This window comes from Bombus bifarius, unplaced genomic scaffold (genome assembly GCF_011952205.1).
Source record: "Bombus bifarius isolate JDL3187 unplaced genomic scaffold, Bbif_JDL3187 scf7180000007978, whole genome shotgun sequence".
NCBI classification, from domain to species: Eukaryota; Metazoa; Arthropoda; class Insecta; order Hymenoptera; family Apidae; genus Bombus; species Bombus bifarius.
This window is the reverse complement of record NW_022884363.1, coordinates 5,245,163-5,263,788: the sequence shown is the minus strand read 5'-3', so window position 1 is coordinate 5,263,788 and position 18,626 is coordinate 5,245,163. Positions and strand designations below refer to the sequence as shown.

Genomic DNA, 18,626 nt, shown 5'->3' with positions numbered 1-18,626 from the left:
AGAAACGACAGTGGTTCGTTAATGCCGCGGAAATTTCGCTGATCGAGGAAGAGAGCAAAAAAGCACCGCGGGCAACGAATGGCCTCAAGTAGCAACGGCAGTTATTTGATAAAAAAAAGGACCGTGTTCGAGCACATGGCGTTAACTTTTAAAAGGAAAGTAACTTTCACTGTGAGAACCAGCGGGAGGACAGGAAGGGAAAAAACAAGCTGATCCACGCTGCTCCTCTATTTAAAATTGTTACACTTTAATAAGTCTTTGAACTTGCCATTGGCGTGTCCGCAAGAAGGAGGAAGCCATTAGAAGACTGAGAAAGCGCAAGATAAGGAAAATGTCACTCGAATCTACGAAACTCGAAGAATGGAATGTAAACAACAATTAGGAGAAAAGAAGATTCCAATGAGAAATGATTCGAACAAGGCGAGGAACGACAAAAAGAGAAGATGAGAGATGACTAGACGCGAAAGAAAAGATTTCAAGGAAGGTAAACGGAAACTATTTGGTAAAATTGAGGTGACATGAAGACAGGAAAAATAACATATGAACAAGGAGAGAAAATAAAATAATGCAACCCAGTGTACTCTACCAGATACAAAGTCTAAACTACCTTCGCTTTTGCAAAGATTAAGGGAATTCTTTGAAATATGTTCAAACTAAATTTATATGTACAGTGTATGCAGTACATACAACATGCGCAGTATAGATAAGTTGATGCATTTTTACCTTTTTGAAGGGAAATCAATATATCACATAAAGTAAGCTTGCAAAATTTAATACAAACTAAATTACTACAATTTGTTACATTTCTCAATTAGTCACAAAACCGAGTTACAAATGCAAATGTAAAAGAACTTCGCTCATAACATGGCACGGGAGTCGACTCTGGGAAGATGAATGCCAAGAACCTTTTCGATGAAATCCCTGATTGGTACAAGGTCCACTCCGTCGTTGATGACCTTCTGTCTCATTTCCAGGAAGATTGGTGATTGGTAAACCGTGGTGACGATTCTCTGGAATTCGTCGGAGTGCAGCCTTTGCATGAAGTTCTGGAAAGCAGGGGAGGTGTGCATTTTTTCATTGTACATGGCCGTGAATTTGTCCAAAGGGAGGGCAGCCTCTACAGCGTTGAACAGAGCTTTCAATCCACCAAGGTTTGATAATGTATTCATCGATGAGAATTCCATGGGTGGTACGTAGTCTTCCATACCGAACAATTTGTGGATTTTGCTGATCACCTTTTTCATGTCCAAGCCAGAGTCTTCCATGTACCTCACCAAATTCTGATATTCTGGCATAGCTTCGACCTTGCGGACCAAATCGTGGAATGCTTCGCTGTACATGTATTCGATTGCCCTCTGCACTTCATCGTCTTCCAGGTAGGACATAACGATGTTCATTATTTTGTTCTCGTCGACCAGGTTCAGGAAGTCGTGAATGTCTCTGGATAGTTCGTCAGAGGCAAAGATTTCTGCTCGTAACATGGCGCGGGAGTCGACTCTGGGAAGATGAATGCCAAGCACCTTTTCGATGAAATCCCTGATTGGTACAAGGTCCACTCCGTCGTTGATGACCTTCTGTCTCATTTCCAGAAAGATTGGTGATTGGTAAACCGTGGTGACGATTCTCTGGAATTCGTCGGAGTGCAGCCTTTGCATGAAGTTCTGGAAAGCAGGGGAGGTGTGCATCTTTTCATTGTACATGGCCGTGAATTTGTCCAAAGGGAGGGCAGCCTCTACAGCGTTGAACAGAGCTTTCAATCCACCAAGGTTTGATAATGTATTCATCGATGAGAATTCCATGGGTGGTACGTAGTCTTCCATACCGAACAATTTGTGGATTTTGCTGATCACCTTTTTCATGTCCAAGCCAGAGTCTTCCATGTACCTCACCAAATTCTGATATTCTGGCATAGCTTCGACCTTGCGGACCAAATCGTGGAATGCTTCGCTGTACATGTATTCGATTGCCCTCTGCACTTCATCGTCTTCCAGGTAGGACATAACGATGTTCATTATTTTGTTCTCGTCGACCAGGTTCAGGAAGTCGTGAATGTCTCTGGATAGTTCGTCAGAGGCGAAGATTTCTGCTCGTAACATGGCGCGGGAGTCGACTCTGGGAAGATGAATGCCAAGCACCTTTTCGATGAAATCCCTGATTGGTACAAGGTCCACTCCGTCGTTGATGACCTTCTGTCTCATTTCCAGGAAGATTGGTGATTGGTAAACCGTGGTGACGATTCTCTGGAATTCGTCGGAGTGCAGCCTTTGCATGAAGTTCTGGAAAGCAGGGGAGGTGTGCATCTTTTCATTGTACATGGCCGTGAATTTGTCCAAAGGGAGGGCAGCCTCTACAGCGTTGAACAGAGCTTTCAATCCACCAAGGTTTGATAATGTATTCATCGATGAGAATTCCATGGGTGGTACGTAGTCTTCCATACCGAACAATTTGTGGATTTTGCTGATCACCTTTTTCATGTCCAAGCCAGAGTCTTCCATGTACCTCACCAAATTTTGATATTCTGGCATAGCTTCGACCTTCCGGACCAAATCGTGGAATGCTTCGCTGTACATGTATTCGATTGCTCTCTGCACTTCGTCGTCTTCCAGGTAGGACATAACGATGTTCATTATTTTGTTCTCGTCGACCAGGTTCAGGAAGTCGTGAATGTCTCTGGATAGTTCGTCAGAGGCGAAGATTTCCGCTCGTAACATGGCACGGGAATCGACTCTGGGAAGATGAATGCCAAGCACCTTTTCGATGAAATCCCTGATTGGTACAAGGTCCACTCCGTCGTTGATGACCTTCTGTCTCATTTCCAGGAAGATTGGTGATTGGTAAACCGTGGTGACGATTCTCTGGAATTCGTCGGAGTGCAGCCTTTGCATGAAGTTCTGGAAAGCAGGGGAGGTGTGCATCTTTTCATTGTACATGGCCGTGAATTTGTCCAAGGGGAGGGCAGCCTCTACAGCGTTGAACAGAGCTTTCAATCCACCAAGGTTTGATAATGTATTCATCGATGAGAATTCCATGGGTGGTACGTAGTCTTCCATACCGAACAATTTGTGGATTTTGCTGATCACCTTTTTCATGTCCAAGCCAGAGTCTTCCATGTACCTCACCAAATTTTGATATTCTGGCATAGCTTCGACCTTCCGGACCAAATCGTGGAATGCTTCGCTGTACATGTATTCGATTGCTCTCTGCACTTCGTCGTCTTCCAGGTAGGACATAACGATGTTCATTATTTTGTTCTCGTCGACCAGGTTCAGGAAATCGTGAATGTCTCTGGATAGTTCGTCAGAGGCGAAGTTTTTCGCTTGTAACATGGCAACGTAGTGGAATCTCGAATTTGGTGATTGGTAATGAGAATTCGCTGTTGCGAACGCAACGAGCGTTGTGAACAGTACCAGTAGGAGCTTCATCTGTAAAACGGGCGATAGTTCAATGATAAGCTTTATTGATTGGTAAGCGAAAACACTGAAAGTAGATGTATTTTCAATTGTAAAAATGAGGATAAAATGTTAACGTGTTTAAAGAGATCGGATTAGTGTTGATCGTGTTAAAATGTTTCTGTTTGCACAGATTTGATGAATTTCGGTAGAATTTATCAAATGACGAAATTGTATTTGTCTATTTGCAGTACTTGAAATTAAAATCGCTCGGATGCCAATAAGTATAAAATTAACTTACTGAGAAAGTCATTTAGACAATAGATCATTAATAGGTTTCGTAACAAAAATGGTTGATATATTATAAAAGTGTATTTTAGAGCAATCCATAAACTCACCTTGACCACTTTGTGGGAAGACTGTTGTACTTGATGTGTTTTCTACCAGTTAGACTCCTTTATATATACTGAAACGCATTCAAGTAAATGGAAGAAGATATCGGGCACCTGGATGAAAGATAAGATTTCATCATTCGTGCACCTGTGTCTCAGCACTTGCAGAGATTAATGCTTGTTGTGTTTGATTATCACTGAAAAATTAACAGACCAGTGAAACTTCCAGAACAAACATCGTGTGACTTTTATTTTCAGCCTACATTGAGATCTTCACGGTGTGGAATCGATCTTTAATCTTATTTACTATCTATAATTACTCTTTGAATACTTGTGAAATAAAGAAATATAGTGAACAATTTTTCACTATTTTTATTATCTTTATTGTTTTCACCTATTGTTAGCAACATGAAAATATATGATATGTACACAGAAAGGACACTTTCCACTTGTCTATGCTGGCTATTTTGTGGGAAATATCGTTTAGTTTTATGTTTTAGTGTACTTAATTGAAATTAAAATAGTACCGATCTAAAATAGTAATATCGGCAATATTAACAAGTTTTATTTCCATTATACTTGCTTGGAACTGTGATTTTTATGCCGATAGTATGCAACTGATATACCAGTCTTTGAAATTATACGTAAGCAACTTTGCAGAGTATTACATTTTGTAACCCATAATTCTTTTCGACGTTACAAAAATTCTATTAATGTAAATTTTTTATCAACAAGCAAACTATAAATAAGTGAAGATGTATCTAAACAATCTGCTAAAAATTAGAAAATCTGATCTGTTCGTGACCAATAAAGACAATTATATAACCCGAAAATTAAGAAAATTCCTTGGGTACAAGTGAATTATCTTATCCGCAATACAGCCCTATTTTTTCATGTGATGATTTGGTGTAACCATCCCTTGAAAAGATCCAAAATCTTTTTCTTTTTGTGAAATATACAAGAACGATGAAAGGTACCTAAAAAAAGGTTAAAGAAAAGCTGCTTCGTTTCATTGTGTCTATTAAACTACGCAAAAATATTTTTTGAAAAATTCATGATTTTCGAGTTACCCCTTCCCACTACCATTTCTTAAAAAATTTTTTACATATACATGCTGAAATACTTATAGATACTCTTTTTCATATTTGTCAGTGTTAAAATATCTTTTCAATTAAATAAATTAGTTATTATCAAATTTGAAGTCCATTTTAGTAGTTACTCATTTTGCAGCATGTTTAATGAATTTGTAGTAGCTGTGGTCTTTTCTTTAAACCGTTATTTGACAAGAAATGATTGTGTGTATGTTTATGCATAATTTTGTACTGTTTTGTTTATTAATGGATTCTGTGTCGAATTCAAGGGCCAACAAAACTGAACCCGCATCCGGCCTTCTTTTTGAAATCAAAATACAATGCATTCCAATATCTTATTGTCAGTTTCCAAAACACCCTTTAACGGAAACTCCTTTCTACTTCTACAAAAATAAAATTCTCCTATTTAGGCAAAAATTTGTGGAATAAAAGTTTCAGCGAATACACTTCATTTTATAACTGTTATTTTAGAAGAAGGTAATAGTCAAAAAATTACTATTAGGGCATAGCTAATTGAAAATTTTAACAGTTTTATTCGATCACTGATTTGATAACGCATCGTGAACAAGTCTCGCCGTCATTATCATCTGAAGCTCTATTTTTCAATGAAGAGGGTACTGATGATAATAATATCGATATAGATATTGATCCCGATTATGAAATTCATAATTCGACATCACCAACATGCTCGTTGGAAATTTGTACAACTGAATATTTTAGATGTGAGAAAAAAAGAAAATGTAGAGAAAATGGAATTGGATAGTAATTGTTATAAGACATTAGTTTTGAGTAATAGTACTTTTTGTTGCAACGAGCAATTACTGCTTATCTTTTTGCGCTTACATTGTAAAAGACATTGTAGACTTCGCTCAGCTCTATGTCACTAGTCCAGAATTTCTGCACATTTTCAAGATTATTAATAAAGTTTTTAATATTCTAATGTTCTTATATTTAATATTTTAATATCTAATGTTCTAATGTTATCTAACATTGCGCAGTGAAGCATTCATACTGGATAAACTATTTTCACAGATGCGGCACAAACAATGTTGGACTCAGCAGTGTTAAATGTATGAATGCTACTTGTAACAATGTGAATAGTAAACTATTTTGTTCTATTTCTCGTCCTATAGAATAAAAGCATTGGTTTGGAATTAATTTAGTCACAGTGAATGCGTTGTTTACCGTGAAGGTTTAATTTATTTAACGATAACAGTAAAATTCGTGAAGATACAATATGTCTCGGCAAGAAATTGAGATTCGTTGGTTCTTCAACAGATAAATACTCAAAATTAAAATTCAAAGATCAAAATCTTACTGATATGGATTTTAAGTCTTTATCTCTATTGTTTTTAATTGTATCTGAACTCGAGTTGCCACAGATATTTTATAGATAAAATCATATCCACAAATTGTAATTTACATACACATATATATATATATGTATATGTGTATATTCTTTTATTCTATATATATATATGTATATGTGTATATGTATTTTTGCATCTTGAAATGTGTAACAAGTTATTAATTAAAAAGATATGTAATGGTATCAGTTGAAAAATTAAATTGATATTAAAGTTTCGATTAAACTGTAAAAAAAGGACCCCATTATGAATTTAATTGGGCTCCTTTTCATTTTTTCGGTGATATGCATAAATAATGGGAAAATTAAAATGGATGGTCGTCGAACCGTGTTGACTTGAAAAAAATATAAGAATATCTTGAGGAGAAGAAAAAGAAAGAAAAACTCTAAGTTTTAACTTAAACTAGTAGTTCATAAAAATACGTTGTACTTTTAATGTAAATTATTTATTAAGGGATGCGAATGTGTAGCTTTTTATTGAAATATTGATCTCCAATAGAAAGGTACAAATTGTGCAAAACCCGTCAGAAATTAATTTTTATAAAGTATAGTTGGTTCTGTAAATAAGCATACTGATATCTATAATTTTACACAATACGATAGTGTTTAGCTGCCGGTGATTTATTTGATCCACATCAGTAGCTACATCATTTTTTAAAAGGAACTTCAGACAGAATCTGCACAATCTGAAACGTTCTATTCAATATCACCGCACATACATATGTATATCATAATAAACAATTTACAATTAAGACTAGGATGTGTTTTTATAAGCTATTAACTTTTTAAAGATTCTCCCTTTTTCTCAAGGAGTTTTTACTTTTTTTCCTTGAAAAATATTTCTTATGTTTTATCTATAAAATCAAACAACTTTTACGTGGAAAATCTTTTGAATTTTTTACAGTTAAAGAATAAAAATTATTTTTAAAAAATAATGATATAAACGTTAATATCGAACATGCTTTATAATAATAAATTATAGCAAGTTGGAGATTCGTTTTATGCGCATAGTCTATCACTGCTATCGATAACGTCACATGTGACACGAAAGTGGTAAGCAGATCAGGTGACCCTCAAAACTGGGGAGAAGAAAAAAATATTGCGTCATTATGGATGAGGTACAGAGTAGATAATGTGACATTCAATGCTTTTTCTTGTCCCGTGTTTCGGTCGCCACCTGCCCCCATACCATTTTCGTGTTGCATGTGACATTATCGATTTAGTATAATACTAGTTTGAATTGAAACTAAATTTTCCTATGAAATTACAAACATAGCATAGAATAGGTCATTTTGCAAATGAAGTAATAGAATTCTACGCTTCTGTAATATGTTTCGAATGTATTATCACAGAACTTAGTCAATGGTAGTTCGAACGATCGATGCGCAGTAAATCGAGACGTTTCGTTATGCGCAGTCACGAAGTCAAACTTTCATTGCAAGTTCGGTTTCGGTATTCGTTCGTGATATTAGTTTATTTGCAGACACTGTTTACAAGCAACAATAGGCTTTCGGTTTTCGTGTTGGCTCGATACCTTGTAATTGAGTAAACACCACGATACATGTAAGAAGCATATAAAAGGCGCGTCGCGAGTGCTCCATTACGTCGATCCTGCTCAACATAACACACAATTTTTATATCATTGTAAGTACATTTCAGTGAAAAAGTATTTAATTGTTTCTATATATGTACGTTTTCGACGTAATATTTGCAATAACATAACCCTATCTAATCGCATTTGTTTGGTTAATATCATTATTGAGAATAATCTATATGCTATATGCAATATATATATAGCATATAGCATATGCAATATATAACGTGTATATATATATGTGTTGATGTTTCATACAATTGTATAAAAAAATTTACTTTTCGCAAAGCAAAGAAATTTTTGTTAAGGATCTTAGTAATTTTAATAATAAAATTTGGTCCCGGCAAAAAATTTCGTAATTAATCTACAATGTTTTTCTTAAACACAACTTAATAGGTTTGTCACGTGTTGCAGTTAAAAAAATTTATCATAAATCACAAGTTATTTTTATAGAAATATCTAGTCATAATATCCCTAATAATAATAATAATTTGTAAAATATTCCTGTTTTATATACAGAATAAATACAAAGAATCCCTAAATCTTTAAAAACGTATTGAATTATTAATATCAGTGTTTTGAGGCTAAACGACACTGCAGGCATTCTTTCTTTTACTCTTATCGCTAATATCACATTTTGGCATATGTCACAACTCCTTCTTAGTTTCTTGTAAGTTCTCAGGTAAAGATATTGATTTCTGCACAGATTTTTGCTTAGTTAAACTGTGCCCCTCCGTTGATCTCGATTTTTGCATTTCTATCTCCTTTTTCTTTATTATGGATGCTCCAGTAAATCCTGAATATATAATATATAATGTAAATATCACGAATTCAGATTGTAGGAGTGTTTAATGGTAGTGGAACTTACCTAAAATACCACAACCTAGTGCAGTTAGACCACCGACTTTTAATCCAGCTAGTAAACCAACCGGTCCACCAATACAAGTTCCAATTACAGCTCCTGCTAAAGGGTACATAGTAACTTTGTACCTAGCAGCTTTTTGAAGAAATTTCTCACCCTCTGTTACATTCACATTTGTTACTTCTATGTTGTCTTCTACTGCATTTACTAGCTCCTTTTGATCCTAATTATATAAGTAGAAAATCATAATATAGCCAAAAAGATAAGTCTGAATAAACTAAAAAATTTACATCAACAATTTTGTTAAAGTCAAGAAATAATTGATGAAGTTGATGTATATCTTCTTGCAAGGTGTTCCAAGTATGCAGACATGCCTCCTGATGCTGCAGCTCCTGCTGTTCTTTCTGGAGTTGGATATATGTGTCGTCAAGTGGATGACTTTTGGGTTGATCTTCTTCTTTGGGTGACTCTGGTTGTGACATGGGCAAATTCAGCTGTAGTTCTACAAATACATATAAATTGTCTTCAAACCGTGACCTCAGATGATGTGAGTGATATATAAATATAATTTTATTTCACCCATATATTCTCTGATTGCATTCATGATACTTGTACGGGCATTGCCAGTTAATTTATCAAACTGATTAATGTCAGAATCGAGAACATGAGCCCTTAAAGTATCCATTTGATATAGTAATTCTTTAAGCTGTTTTATAATCCTAGCTACATTTATGTGTTCTCTATTCATCTTTTCCCACTCATGTTGTGTTCGATACTGTAACAACAAGAATTTATGTGAACTTACGTGAAAACTTAGAAGATAACCTAATTTAATACTTACTTTTTCAATGTTACTTTTATGCCGTTTTAATAAGTTAACATGATGTGGTATGGCCACATTGAAGTTATTAATTTGGATCTCCAAGCGCCTAATAGGTTGCTTTATTGCAACATTTTCAGTCCAAGACGACATATTTTTATATCTATTGTCTCAAATTTTTACCTGTCACTTACATTAGTGTTTTAGTAATTCTCTGGACATGATACTTCGAAGATTTTTTTATCAGTTTGTTACTTGTTATTGTAAAACATATATTAATAACTTCTTTTTGTATAAAATATGAAGTATTTATATCGTTAGATATTAAAATAATTTTTTACACGATCAATTTATTTTTGTATTATGCGGAACACGAAAAACAAATAATAAATCAGTTGAGTATTCCTAAGTCAAACCATTGACTAAATACAGGAATTATAAGAGACGTACTACGCTTGCAAACATTGAGATGATGTCATCGCCATCTGTATTAGTTTTCTTGAATAGTTAATTCGCAATGACTCATTCTATCGAGAGTAGATGGCAGCATGCACATTGTTTTTGGTTAAAATAATATTCGTTCAAATGTTGAAACGAAACCACTTTATGAATTACTAAGATGTACTTTCAATTTATTTATTTTAGATTGAAATTTATTTACTTATGATTTCCATCCACGTTACTATTTATATTTCGGATTTATTCATTTACCTAATATAAATGGACCATATAATATAGAAAATTGTAACAATAAAGGCTGTAAATATTTTTTAAATTATCGAATTCCAGATACTCTTCAATACTCCATTTACATATGTACATCTTTCCTAAAATTTCTTCCCTCGATCAAATATTTTTTAAATCTTCCTCGAACGATACAATACGCAAAAAGAGAAAGGAAGAGATACAGACTCTGAAAATTCCGTCTACATATTTTTTTTCAAACAACCATTGAGTTAGCAATTGTACCAAGAATTTCGATGCGTCTCGAATTCGAGTTCTATCAGAGTTAGCTAAACAATAGCTACTTGTTCAGCGCCAGCTAGAAAGTCACGAAACGCTGTTCCAAAAGGACGTACGATCTTGATGAGTTTCACGAGGGCTTGCCGAATGTACAATTCGGTATAAAGCCGATGAAGCTTTCGGTAATGAAAAACCGATTGCGACCAAATAGGCTCTGGGCTGCCGGTGACGTGTAATCGAGTCTTCTCTTTCGTCCCTTCATCGTCCCACCGTCCATCTCCGTTCTATTCACCCCTTCGCTGCTCTCTTTTCCCTTTCCCTCGTTTTTCCACAACCGCCACCCTGTGAGCTTCCATTAACCACCATACGTCATATATACCAAACGGAGGGAACCATTTTGTCCTGGTTTTTGGTGACCTCTTATTTGAAAACGGTATTTAAATTACTATAGGCTATCTTGATATTCTGTCTCTTGAGCTTTCGTCACCGATGTCGCCTAGTGTTCTGTTCCAGTGATTTGTTCTTCGACAATGTAGAGCTTACTGAAATTTTGTTATTCCACCACGAATTACGACGATTCTTATCTTTCGTACGATGATATTAAATTGAAGATAACAAGCCGAAATTTTATCGCCTTCCGGATTCTATTCTTAAATGATTGTAATCATAAGTGATCTCCGAATTGTAGATGTTTATCCAAATTTATATTTTTATGAACACAACTGGAGAAATGAAAGAGGCAAGATTAACTCGTGGTTAGACCGTTGTTTCGTGCAAAGCAGACGATCGTCTCAATTTTTCCTAATAAGACAATTAGCTACGAAAGACGAAACAAGATAAAACGGAAGAGGAAAAATGGACGTGCCCAACGGATCTTTGCTTTGTGTATGTTGCAGGATAAGAAGGTATTGCCCATTAGAATGCAACGTGCTTGTCTGCAATCAGACTGGTACAGGCCTCTAACTAGCTGCGGATCCAACGAGAGCGAAGGATATGAGCGTATAACGAAATGAATCAATCTACGCAATCGATATTATTCTAGTAACTCGTTCTTCTCGAAGCATCTATTCACGCTTCTGTGTACTATGTTCTTGTACCATCTATGAAATTTTAATAAAAGAAGCGTCTTGTATCTTGTACGTAACGTACAGTTAAAAAGTTAATTCACTGTAATTGAAATTTTAATATTAGGACCAACGTTTGTCTTTAGTAGGTTGTTTCGTTTCTCGAATGAATTAATGGAAAAATTAGTCATCAAAGTAACATTTTTATTTTAATATATGAATGGTATAGTTTAATGATTCATAGCAAATTTTAAGGAATATTTATTTAGTTATAAAGAAAACAGAGTTTTTCTGCGATCTATTGTACGCATTATAGTTTCTTTGTGGGATGCAGTATTCTTTTGGCTTATTGAATGCACGCGAACAAGTGAACGAATAGCAGTTGCGACTGTTCCTAGGTAGCTGTCTCGGGAAGCTCCAATGCCGAGCACGTGCCTTTGTTACGAGATAATACCACTTCCGAATTTATACCTAAACTCCGCTTTAGAGACTTGAGATTCGAGTTGCTAATTAACGGTCCGAAGTCGACAAAGCTTCCGTCGAAATAAACAATGATAAACATTGAAATTAGAAGAACGTTTCATGGAGTGTCACGTAGAACAATGCTGTCAAACGAATCCCTATCACCCTGGGAAAATGCTATTGCTCTGTATTTACACTCAAGTACAGATTCACTCTATTTTATTTGATTATTCAAGGTATTTTATTAGAAAGATAAAAAAAAATCCAGATTTTGTCTCAGTTTTTTAAACATATTTCTAAAATTTGTTCTTTAACATATTGCAATACAAAGTAACTATTGGTCCGGCTTTATTATAGGTATATTTAGCACAATGTAATGCGTTTGGCATAAGTTTCGAAATATAAATATCAGAAGAATTCAATCAACTATCATTCGAATATTAATTCCTTCGAAGATAGAAACAAATGAAAACAATTGCTATCCTGATCTACGGCTATCTCGTATTGCAGTATTCAAAAAATGCTCTTTAAAAAACTAGAGGCTGTTTCATTTTTCCCGAACAGCGATTTTAGCGATAAAATTCCAGGGAACAATCTTTCATTTAGGAGGCACTTTCCACCTGCAGTTCACACGCGATTAAACGACACCGCGGCGACGTAATAACATTAAGTCGGCGCGTGTCGCGCTCGGATCAGACGAGATTCATTTTCCAGTATGGCGCGAAAAGAGCGAACCTCGATAAAAGCGAGCGAAACAAGCGTTACCGTGGCCGAATATGCAAATTTTCAACGTACACACGCCAGATGATGATAAAATATGCGAAGTATAATATATAAGATAATAATAGAACGAGCTACCAGGGGAGAATGTGTTTCGAAAGTTGCACTGTTTCGGACCGGCCAGTAACGACTTTATGAATAACTGAACGCCCCGCGACACGCTAACGATGCGTCGTCTGTTTCGAACCGCTCCGTCCGCATTAATTTTCTTGGTTCCGCTTTCTCCAAAGCGGATTTCGCCAGTGTCTTGTTATCGTGCAGCGAGTCGTTGGATTATAGCTCGACGACAATGTCATGGATCAGCCTCGACGATTTAATTAATCTTTGTCGCGTGGAAAATACGCCGAATCACGTTCAGGCTGGAATCAAAAGCGCGTGCAACTTTTGACAAAAGGCTAATCACGCGAGTACAGGATTTGTCATGGGACAATTTTTAATGTCTTAATTCAAAATGACGTATTTCAGATTTTTCGTTTTTCTAATTACTAAAAGTATAGAGATGGTTTTGACAAACATCAACGTTGGCTTTTATCGGGATAAAAACACTTTTAATTACCTGTTTTAATTATAATTCTGAAAATATGATACACCTAGATATACATTAAACGCCGATAGCTTTAACGTTAATGGATAAATGGTTTCATTTTATAAAATGATTAATTTCGTGTTTAATTTTCGTTGCTTCGTAAGAATATTTAAAACGGGACTTGTCACACGTGGAGGCGGTGGAGCGCCCATGAAACGAAGGGAGCTCTTCACGCGCGCGTGAATTAATTCATGCAAACGGCTAATTCGAGTGTCCGAAACAGATTGATCAGCCGAAAGATCGTTCGGGCATACCGAGTAAATTGGTTTGCTGATTTTCATCGGATATCCGATTTAACCAGTCTACCGTACGAACGACGCGAGAACCGAAGTTTTCTGAAAATAATGAATCCCATTGAGATCCATCCACTGACAACGAGCAATCAGTCATGCTTCGAGTGAATCGGAAAATAAAAAAAAAAAAAAAAAAAATAACAGAAGAAAAAACAGATTTATTTCTATTATTATCGCACTGCATGCAGCGAGATCCCATTCATTTTAATCGTATAAACGGAGAAAAAGGAGACAAAAATAACATCAAACGAGTCGAATAAACGGATATATGTATGTATGCGTGCGTATAACAAAGTGGACGGGAAGCAAAAGGCGTGTTATCGCGTGAAGTTTATTCGAAATCATCCGTTTCCGTGTTTTAAACCCCTCGTTCCATGATTTACGTGTATAATTTCTGGAACCTCTCACCCGTGTATGTGCCTCATTAAAACATTAAAAAAAGAGAGAGAGAAGGGAAATGAAGAAAGGAGGAAAAGAGAGGTTAAGGGAGAGATGGAACACACCAGGCGCCAGCAACAAATCCTCCTCCCTCGAGCAGAAACTCGAATGTAACGACACGTACAATTTACTGCTCTCCCCTTTTTGCGGGCATTATACGTATTCATGCCCGCCAAGAATTCGCAGAACGCTCGGTATTAGCGAGAGAGAAAGAACGAACGACTGGAACGCGAAGAGATGAAGCGAGGCGGACGGGGATGAAGGGCGAATGGCAGAGGGGTAGATACGGCACGCGAGTAGCAATAATTCTCCTCGCGACGATATTTCAATAACGCCGTATAAAGTATCGGCGTCCACCGATATAAGCCCGATATTCAATGGGTACCTATCAGTTTTCCGTCGTGCACGGCATTAAATCTGCATCCGATGAAACCGATTCCCTCTTGAAAATCGCGCCGAGCACTCGGAAGAAAAAGGATCTGCCATCGACAACGGCATGTCTCCAGCATTCGTGTCTGTCGATGATCCGAAAGGAAGAAAAATGTTTCCGTCTGGCAGTCTGCGACAAAAAAAAAAAAAAAAGGCGCGACCGGTTCCAACGAATCTGCTAATTTCCATGGGCGAGACGCCTGCGATTGTAAAGAGCCGTTTGAAGTAGAAGCGTAGAATCTTTGAACGATCGAAGAATCGGCTTTCACCCATTGTAGAATCGTCAAGCTTTCGAGTATTAAATTACTCTATGGATCAGTCCTGAACAATTTAACTACGTTTCGAATTCTTTTTCGTAATATTTCTTGCTCGAGTCATCTACTTACGGAATCTCTAAATGAAACTCTCACGCATTACATCGACCACCTTCGAATCCTTTCAATTTCACTCGAGGTGTTCTTGATTGACGCAGTTGGTGACGATCGAAATAAGCCGTTGTCACAACGTTTTCTCTCAAAACATACCTATCAGTAAGTAGTGCGAGAGACAAAAAAAAAAAAAAAAGAAAAGAAGAGGAGGGAGGAGAGAAGAAAAGCAAAAAGCTCGACGAAATGGAGGGTAGAGTGTGGTCGATCGAGCTCTCGGTGTCAGCGTGAAATGTAACGAGGTCGAACTTCTAATATCCTGTTCAGAAGAGGTCGGAGAAAAAAGCGAGTCAATTTCGAAAGTGGCAGCCGTCGCGCGGAAAAATTTGTCCCAGCCGACACGAAACCGGTCCCATTTATGATATTGAAATCATCGCGATGGTTTCACTGTAATTGTGTCGTCGGCTCGCTATTATTCAATTTCCGTCGGAGTTGTTGAAATTTGCGTGTTACAGGTAACCGGGTCGATCTTGCCTCGTGTCAACACGCTCCTCTTCGCGAAAACGAAAAAGAATTACTGTCTGCGCGGTATGCGTATGAATTTATCATTTTAAGATGTGTAACAGCCGTAGAGAAACAATTGTATTGCTTAAGCTATCGTTTTTTTCAAAATCTCTTTTGAACAAGATAAGAAATTGTGACTTAGATTTTCTGGCCTTTCTATGATTTTACAAGAGGAAAAGGAAATTATCTCTCTATAAATTTTACTAAAAAGGAAGAAACAACTAGGATCGCGAGTCTATAAAGTGAGAAATTTAACATAATTTAAGAGGACGTTATCAGGATTGTACGTTTGCCAGGGGAATCGTCGCGACACCACGGTGAAATAGATTTCAGGCTATGAAGGAACAAATTCGCCGCATTTAAGGATAATGTATCGCTACTTACTGCGCATTTCCGACGGTGGGTAAATAACGTCGGCAGTCGCTTCCTTTTGTCACGGACGATGAAATTAAATTCTTTTGTTATTGTTCGCCGCCGGATTTACAGTTTGATCGCCGACCAAGTCATCCTTTATCTGTGTTTGATTAATGAACACCTCGTTCTATCTAAGCATTATACGTGTATACACACGTGATTATCTTTCAGTTCTCTTGCTTACTATTATTTTTTCGCGGTTTCTTTTCATCCTATTCTCTAATTTATGGTATCTCTTCAGCGATAAACTTCGAAAAAATCGCGGACAGTTTTTATACAAAAGCGAATATAATTCGTTTCATCAATTTCTCTTAATCGAAACTGAATTTTTAGTTGATTCTTGGTCGATACAATTACACGAATATCTAATTTAGAATCTGGAAATTATCCAAATAGCACGATATTCGCTATTTCTGCTGTTTATCCATTGGAAAGCGTCATTATAAACCGACATCGTCTACGAATTTTTGTAACGTTACCATTAATTTTGGATCCTCGAGCCGCGCACTAGAATACGTCGCGGCTAACGTACAATAAGCTTCGGAAATCTATCAACCGATTCCCAGCACGTATCAAACCAAACTTCAAACAAATCCGAGCGGGACAATCGTGAAGCTAGGTGGTCGGTAATTTACCGCAATTTCAGGAGTCCTTTCAAACGTGGACGTCTATAGAGCGTCCCGAGTGCGGGCAAACATTTATCGAATCGCTCAACATCGTTAACGACGCCGCAACGCGAGTTCTCCGGCGAGTTGATCGCGCGTCGAATAATGGAGGACCGCGCGTCGGCCAATAATCGGACAGTCGCGTCATCGATGACTCGCGTATTAATTAATTCCCCGGATGGACCTCGTTACAATGGCCTAATTCGAACGGTTGTTACGCCACCATCAACCTATTCGCGACACCGATCCGGTAGCAGCTAGTGGAGACAGCGAAAATCGGTCAGACATGTTGTATCGTATGCGCGTCAGTAGTTACGAATTTAGTGGTCAGACACGCCGATAGACGCGCTGTCTGCATCGAATAGCCGCTTTCTATACCCGTTTATTTTCGTCAAGCGTTTTACGAGCTCGTTCAAGGCAATGATCTTTCAGTGTTTCCGCATGATTCATTGTTTGTTTCATCGCACGTTACGCAACACTGAAAACAGAGATAAGCTATTTCTTGCTTTATCCGATCACATGATTATCTTTGATATCGTCGCTCTGTTTTCTAATTATATAGAATTAAAATGTTGCTCGATTACGAGAAGAAAAATTACAATCTATATTAATTCTTCAATTAGCAGAAATTGCTATTACCGATAGGAGAATGATCGTTATAAACAGAGATGGTAGCTCTAACAGCTATCATACTTATTGAGTTCGGCTCACTAGAGAGACCAATTAACAGTCAGATGAAAGAGCAGGTAACTCTGGAAATATCTGTACAGACGAATGAATGGGTAATTGGACGAGTACAAAAGCAAAGAAGGAGACAGTGAGCCAATTAAACTAAAAAGAGAAACAATTAAATAAATAGACAAAGAACAAGAAAGTCCTTCGAGAATCGTCTGATCGGAAGAGATCAGGTCTTCGACGTCAGCTGGTACTATTACGACACTGACACCCATTGATTTATTCCTTCCCCCCTCCCCCCTTTCGCTTTTAATATTGACGAAACTAATTAAACGTCTCCGAAGGAGAAGAAGTTACGCAAGGTAGCAGCGATTCAATGAGAAGCCTGACAAGCTTCCGCATCTACAACACCCATCCCTTGTGTTTTACGCCTGGACGATTTCGCGCTAAGCAGAGGTCATATAACGCTGTTTCATTCCGATCCTACCCTACACTATCTATATTCCCGTCCTTATTGCCCTTTCATCCGCTGAACGGCTCGCCTGTCGGCTTATCAATGAGAGGACGACTGTATTGAGCAAATAGCGGAGTAGAGTTTCAAATAGAGCAGAGAGGGGAGGTTGCTCTTCGAGTCGTACTCTACTAGTTCCACGGAGATTCGATTAGCCGTCGCCTCTATCGAGACGATTGTCGCGTGGCAACGCGCGGATCTCGTTGTTCGAGACCACAATTTCAAGTCTATTCAGTTGTCTGTACCATTAGGCTCTTATAATTTGCCCATAATTCTCCATCGATATTAAATTTATCCTACCGTGCTGAATAGAGGGTTCTGGGTTCGCTCAAAGTCCACCCTCCAACCCCTTCTATTCCATTCACCGAAACGTTCGCGAGTTAAACCACAATTACAACCATAGAAGGGTGCTCTAGAAGTTCGGGGCGAAGCGTAACAATAAAATCACATTTCGTCCGTGTTCTTAGGTCGGGTACAACAGGAACTCGAAAAGGTATCCGGAACCGAGGCACCGTTTGATCAGCTCTTAATATCCGCAACATCAGCCACTCCCGAAAACCGCGGTTCCAGAACTAGTTTCGTACAGCCTCGATTCTCCGCTTAATTTTCTGAACTCGAAAGTCATAACGTAGGATCCTAACGTCGTATTTACACAGTGAATACGGCGCCGGGCACGCGTAACTTCGATGTTGGTGCGAGGTTGGTAGTTCGAAGTGGCGGGGTGAGACAAAATCATCTCCCACTGCGAATAGTAATGGTGTAACTGTGTCGATAGAAGTAGCTAACGTGGTACGTGCCTAACGTTAAGTTAATAATCACACTTCTAACACGGGTTTGAATGTATTTGTACCTCTCTTTCTCTATATCTTATTGCTATATGTATATCGTGTCTGTCGACGTTGT

General features: G+C 37.5%; 2 protein-coding genes across 2 annotated transcripts; both read right to left on the bottom strand.

Moving 5' to 3' along the window:
- Nucleotides 1-756: 756 nt before the first annotated feature.
- LOC117204468 lies at nucleotides 757-3,876 on the bottom strand. Its single transcript, XM_033441894.1, has 2 exons — nucleotides 3,788-3,876; nucleotides 757-3,422 (listed from the first exon to the last, which is right to left on the bottom strand). Exon 2 carries the CDS (start codon nucleotides 3,420-3,422, stop codon nucleotides 858-860), a length of 2,565 nt encoding a protein of 854 aa, XP_033297785.1. The 5' UTR covers nucleotides 3,788-3,876; the 3' UTR covers nucleotides 757-857.
- A 4,433-nt stretch (nucleotides 3,877-8,309) lies between these two features.
- Nucleotides 8,310-9,944, bottom strand: LOC117204451 (syntaxin-17). The gene is made up of 5 exons (XM_033441858.1): nucleotides 9,536-9,944; nucleotides 9,274-9,469; nucleotides 8,985-9,196; nucleotides 8,701-8,917; nucleotides 8,310-8,628 (listed from the first exon to the last, which is right to left on the bottom strand). Exons 1-5 carry the CDS (start codon nucleotides 9,665-9,667, stop codon nucleotides 8,480-8,482), a joined length of 906 nt encoding a protein of 301 aa, XP_033297749.1. The 5' UTR covers nucleotides 9,668-9,944; the 3' UTR covers nucleotides 8,310-8,479.
- Nucleotides 9,945-18,626: the final 8,682 nt, after the last annotated feature.

Bases quoted from the DNA above. Each gene is read 5' to 3' on its own strand.
- LOC117204468 (XM_033441894.1), bottom strand. From the start codon at position 3,422: ATGAAGCTCCTACTGGTACTGTTCACAACGCTCGTTGCGTTCGCAACA.
- LOC117204451 (XM_033441858.1), bottom strand. From the start codon at position 9,667: ATGTCGTCTTGGACTGAAAATGTTGCAATAAAGCAACCTATTAGGCGC. The intron at 9,470-9,535 runs GTAAGTATTAAA...TTGTTGTTACAG, and splicing joins ATAAAAGTAACATTGAAAAA to TATCGAACACAACATGAGTG. The intron at 9,197-9,273 runs GTGAAATAAAAT...ATGTATTTGTAG, and splicing joins TGCAATCAGAGAATATATGG to AACTACAGCTGAATTTGCCC.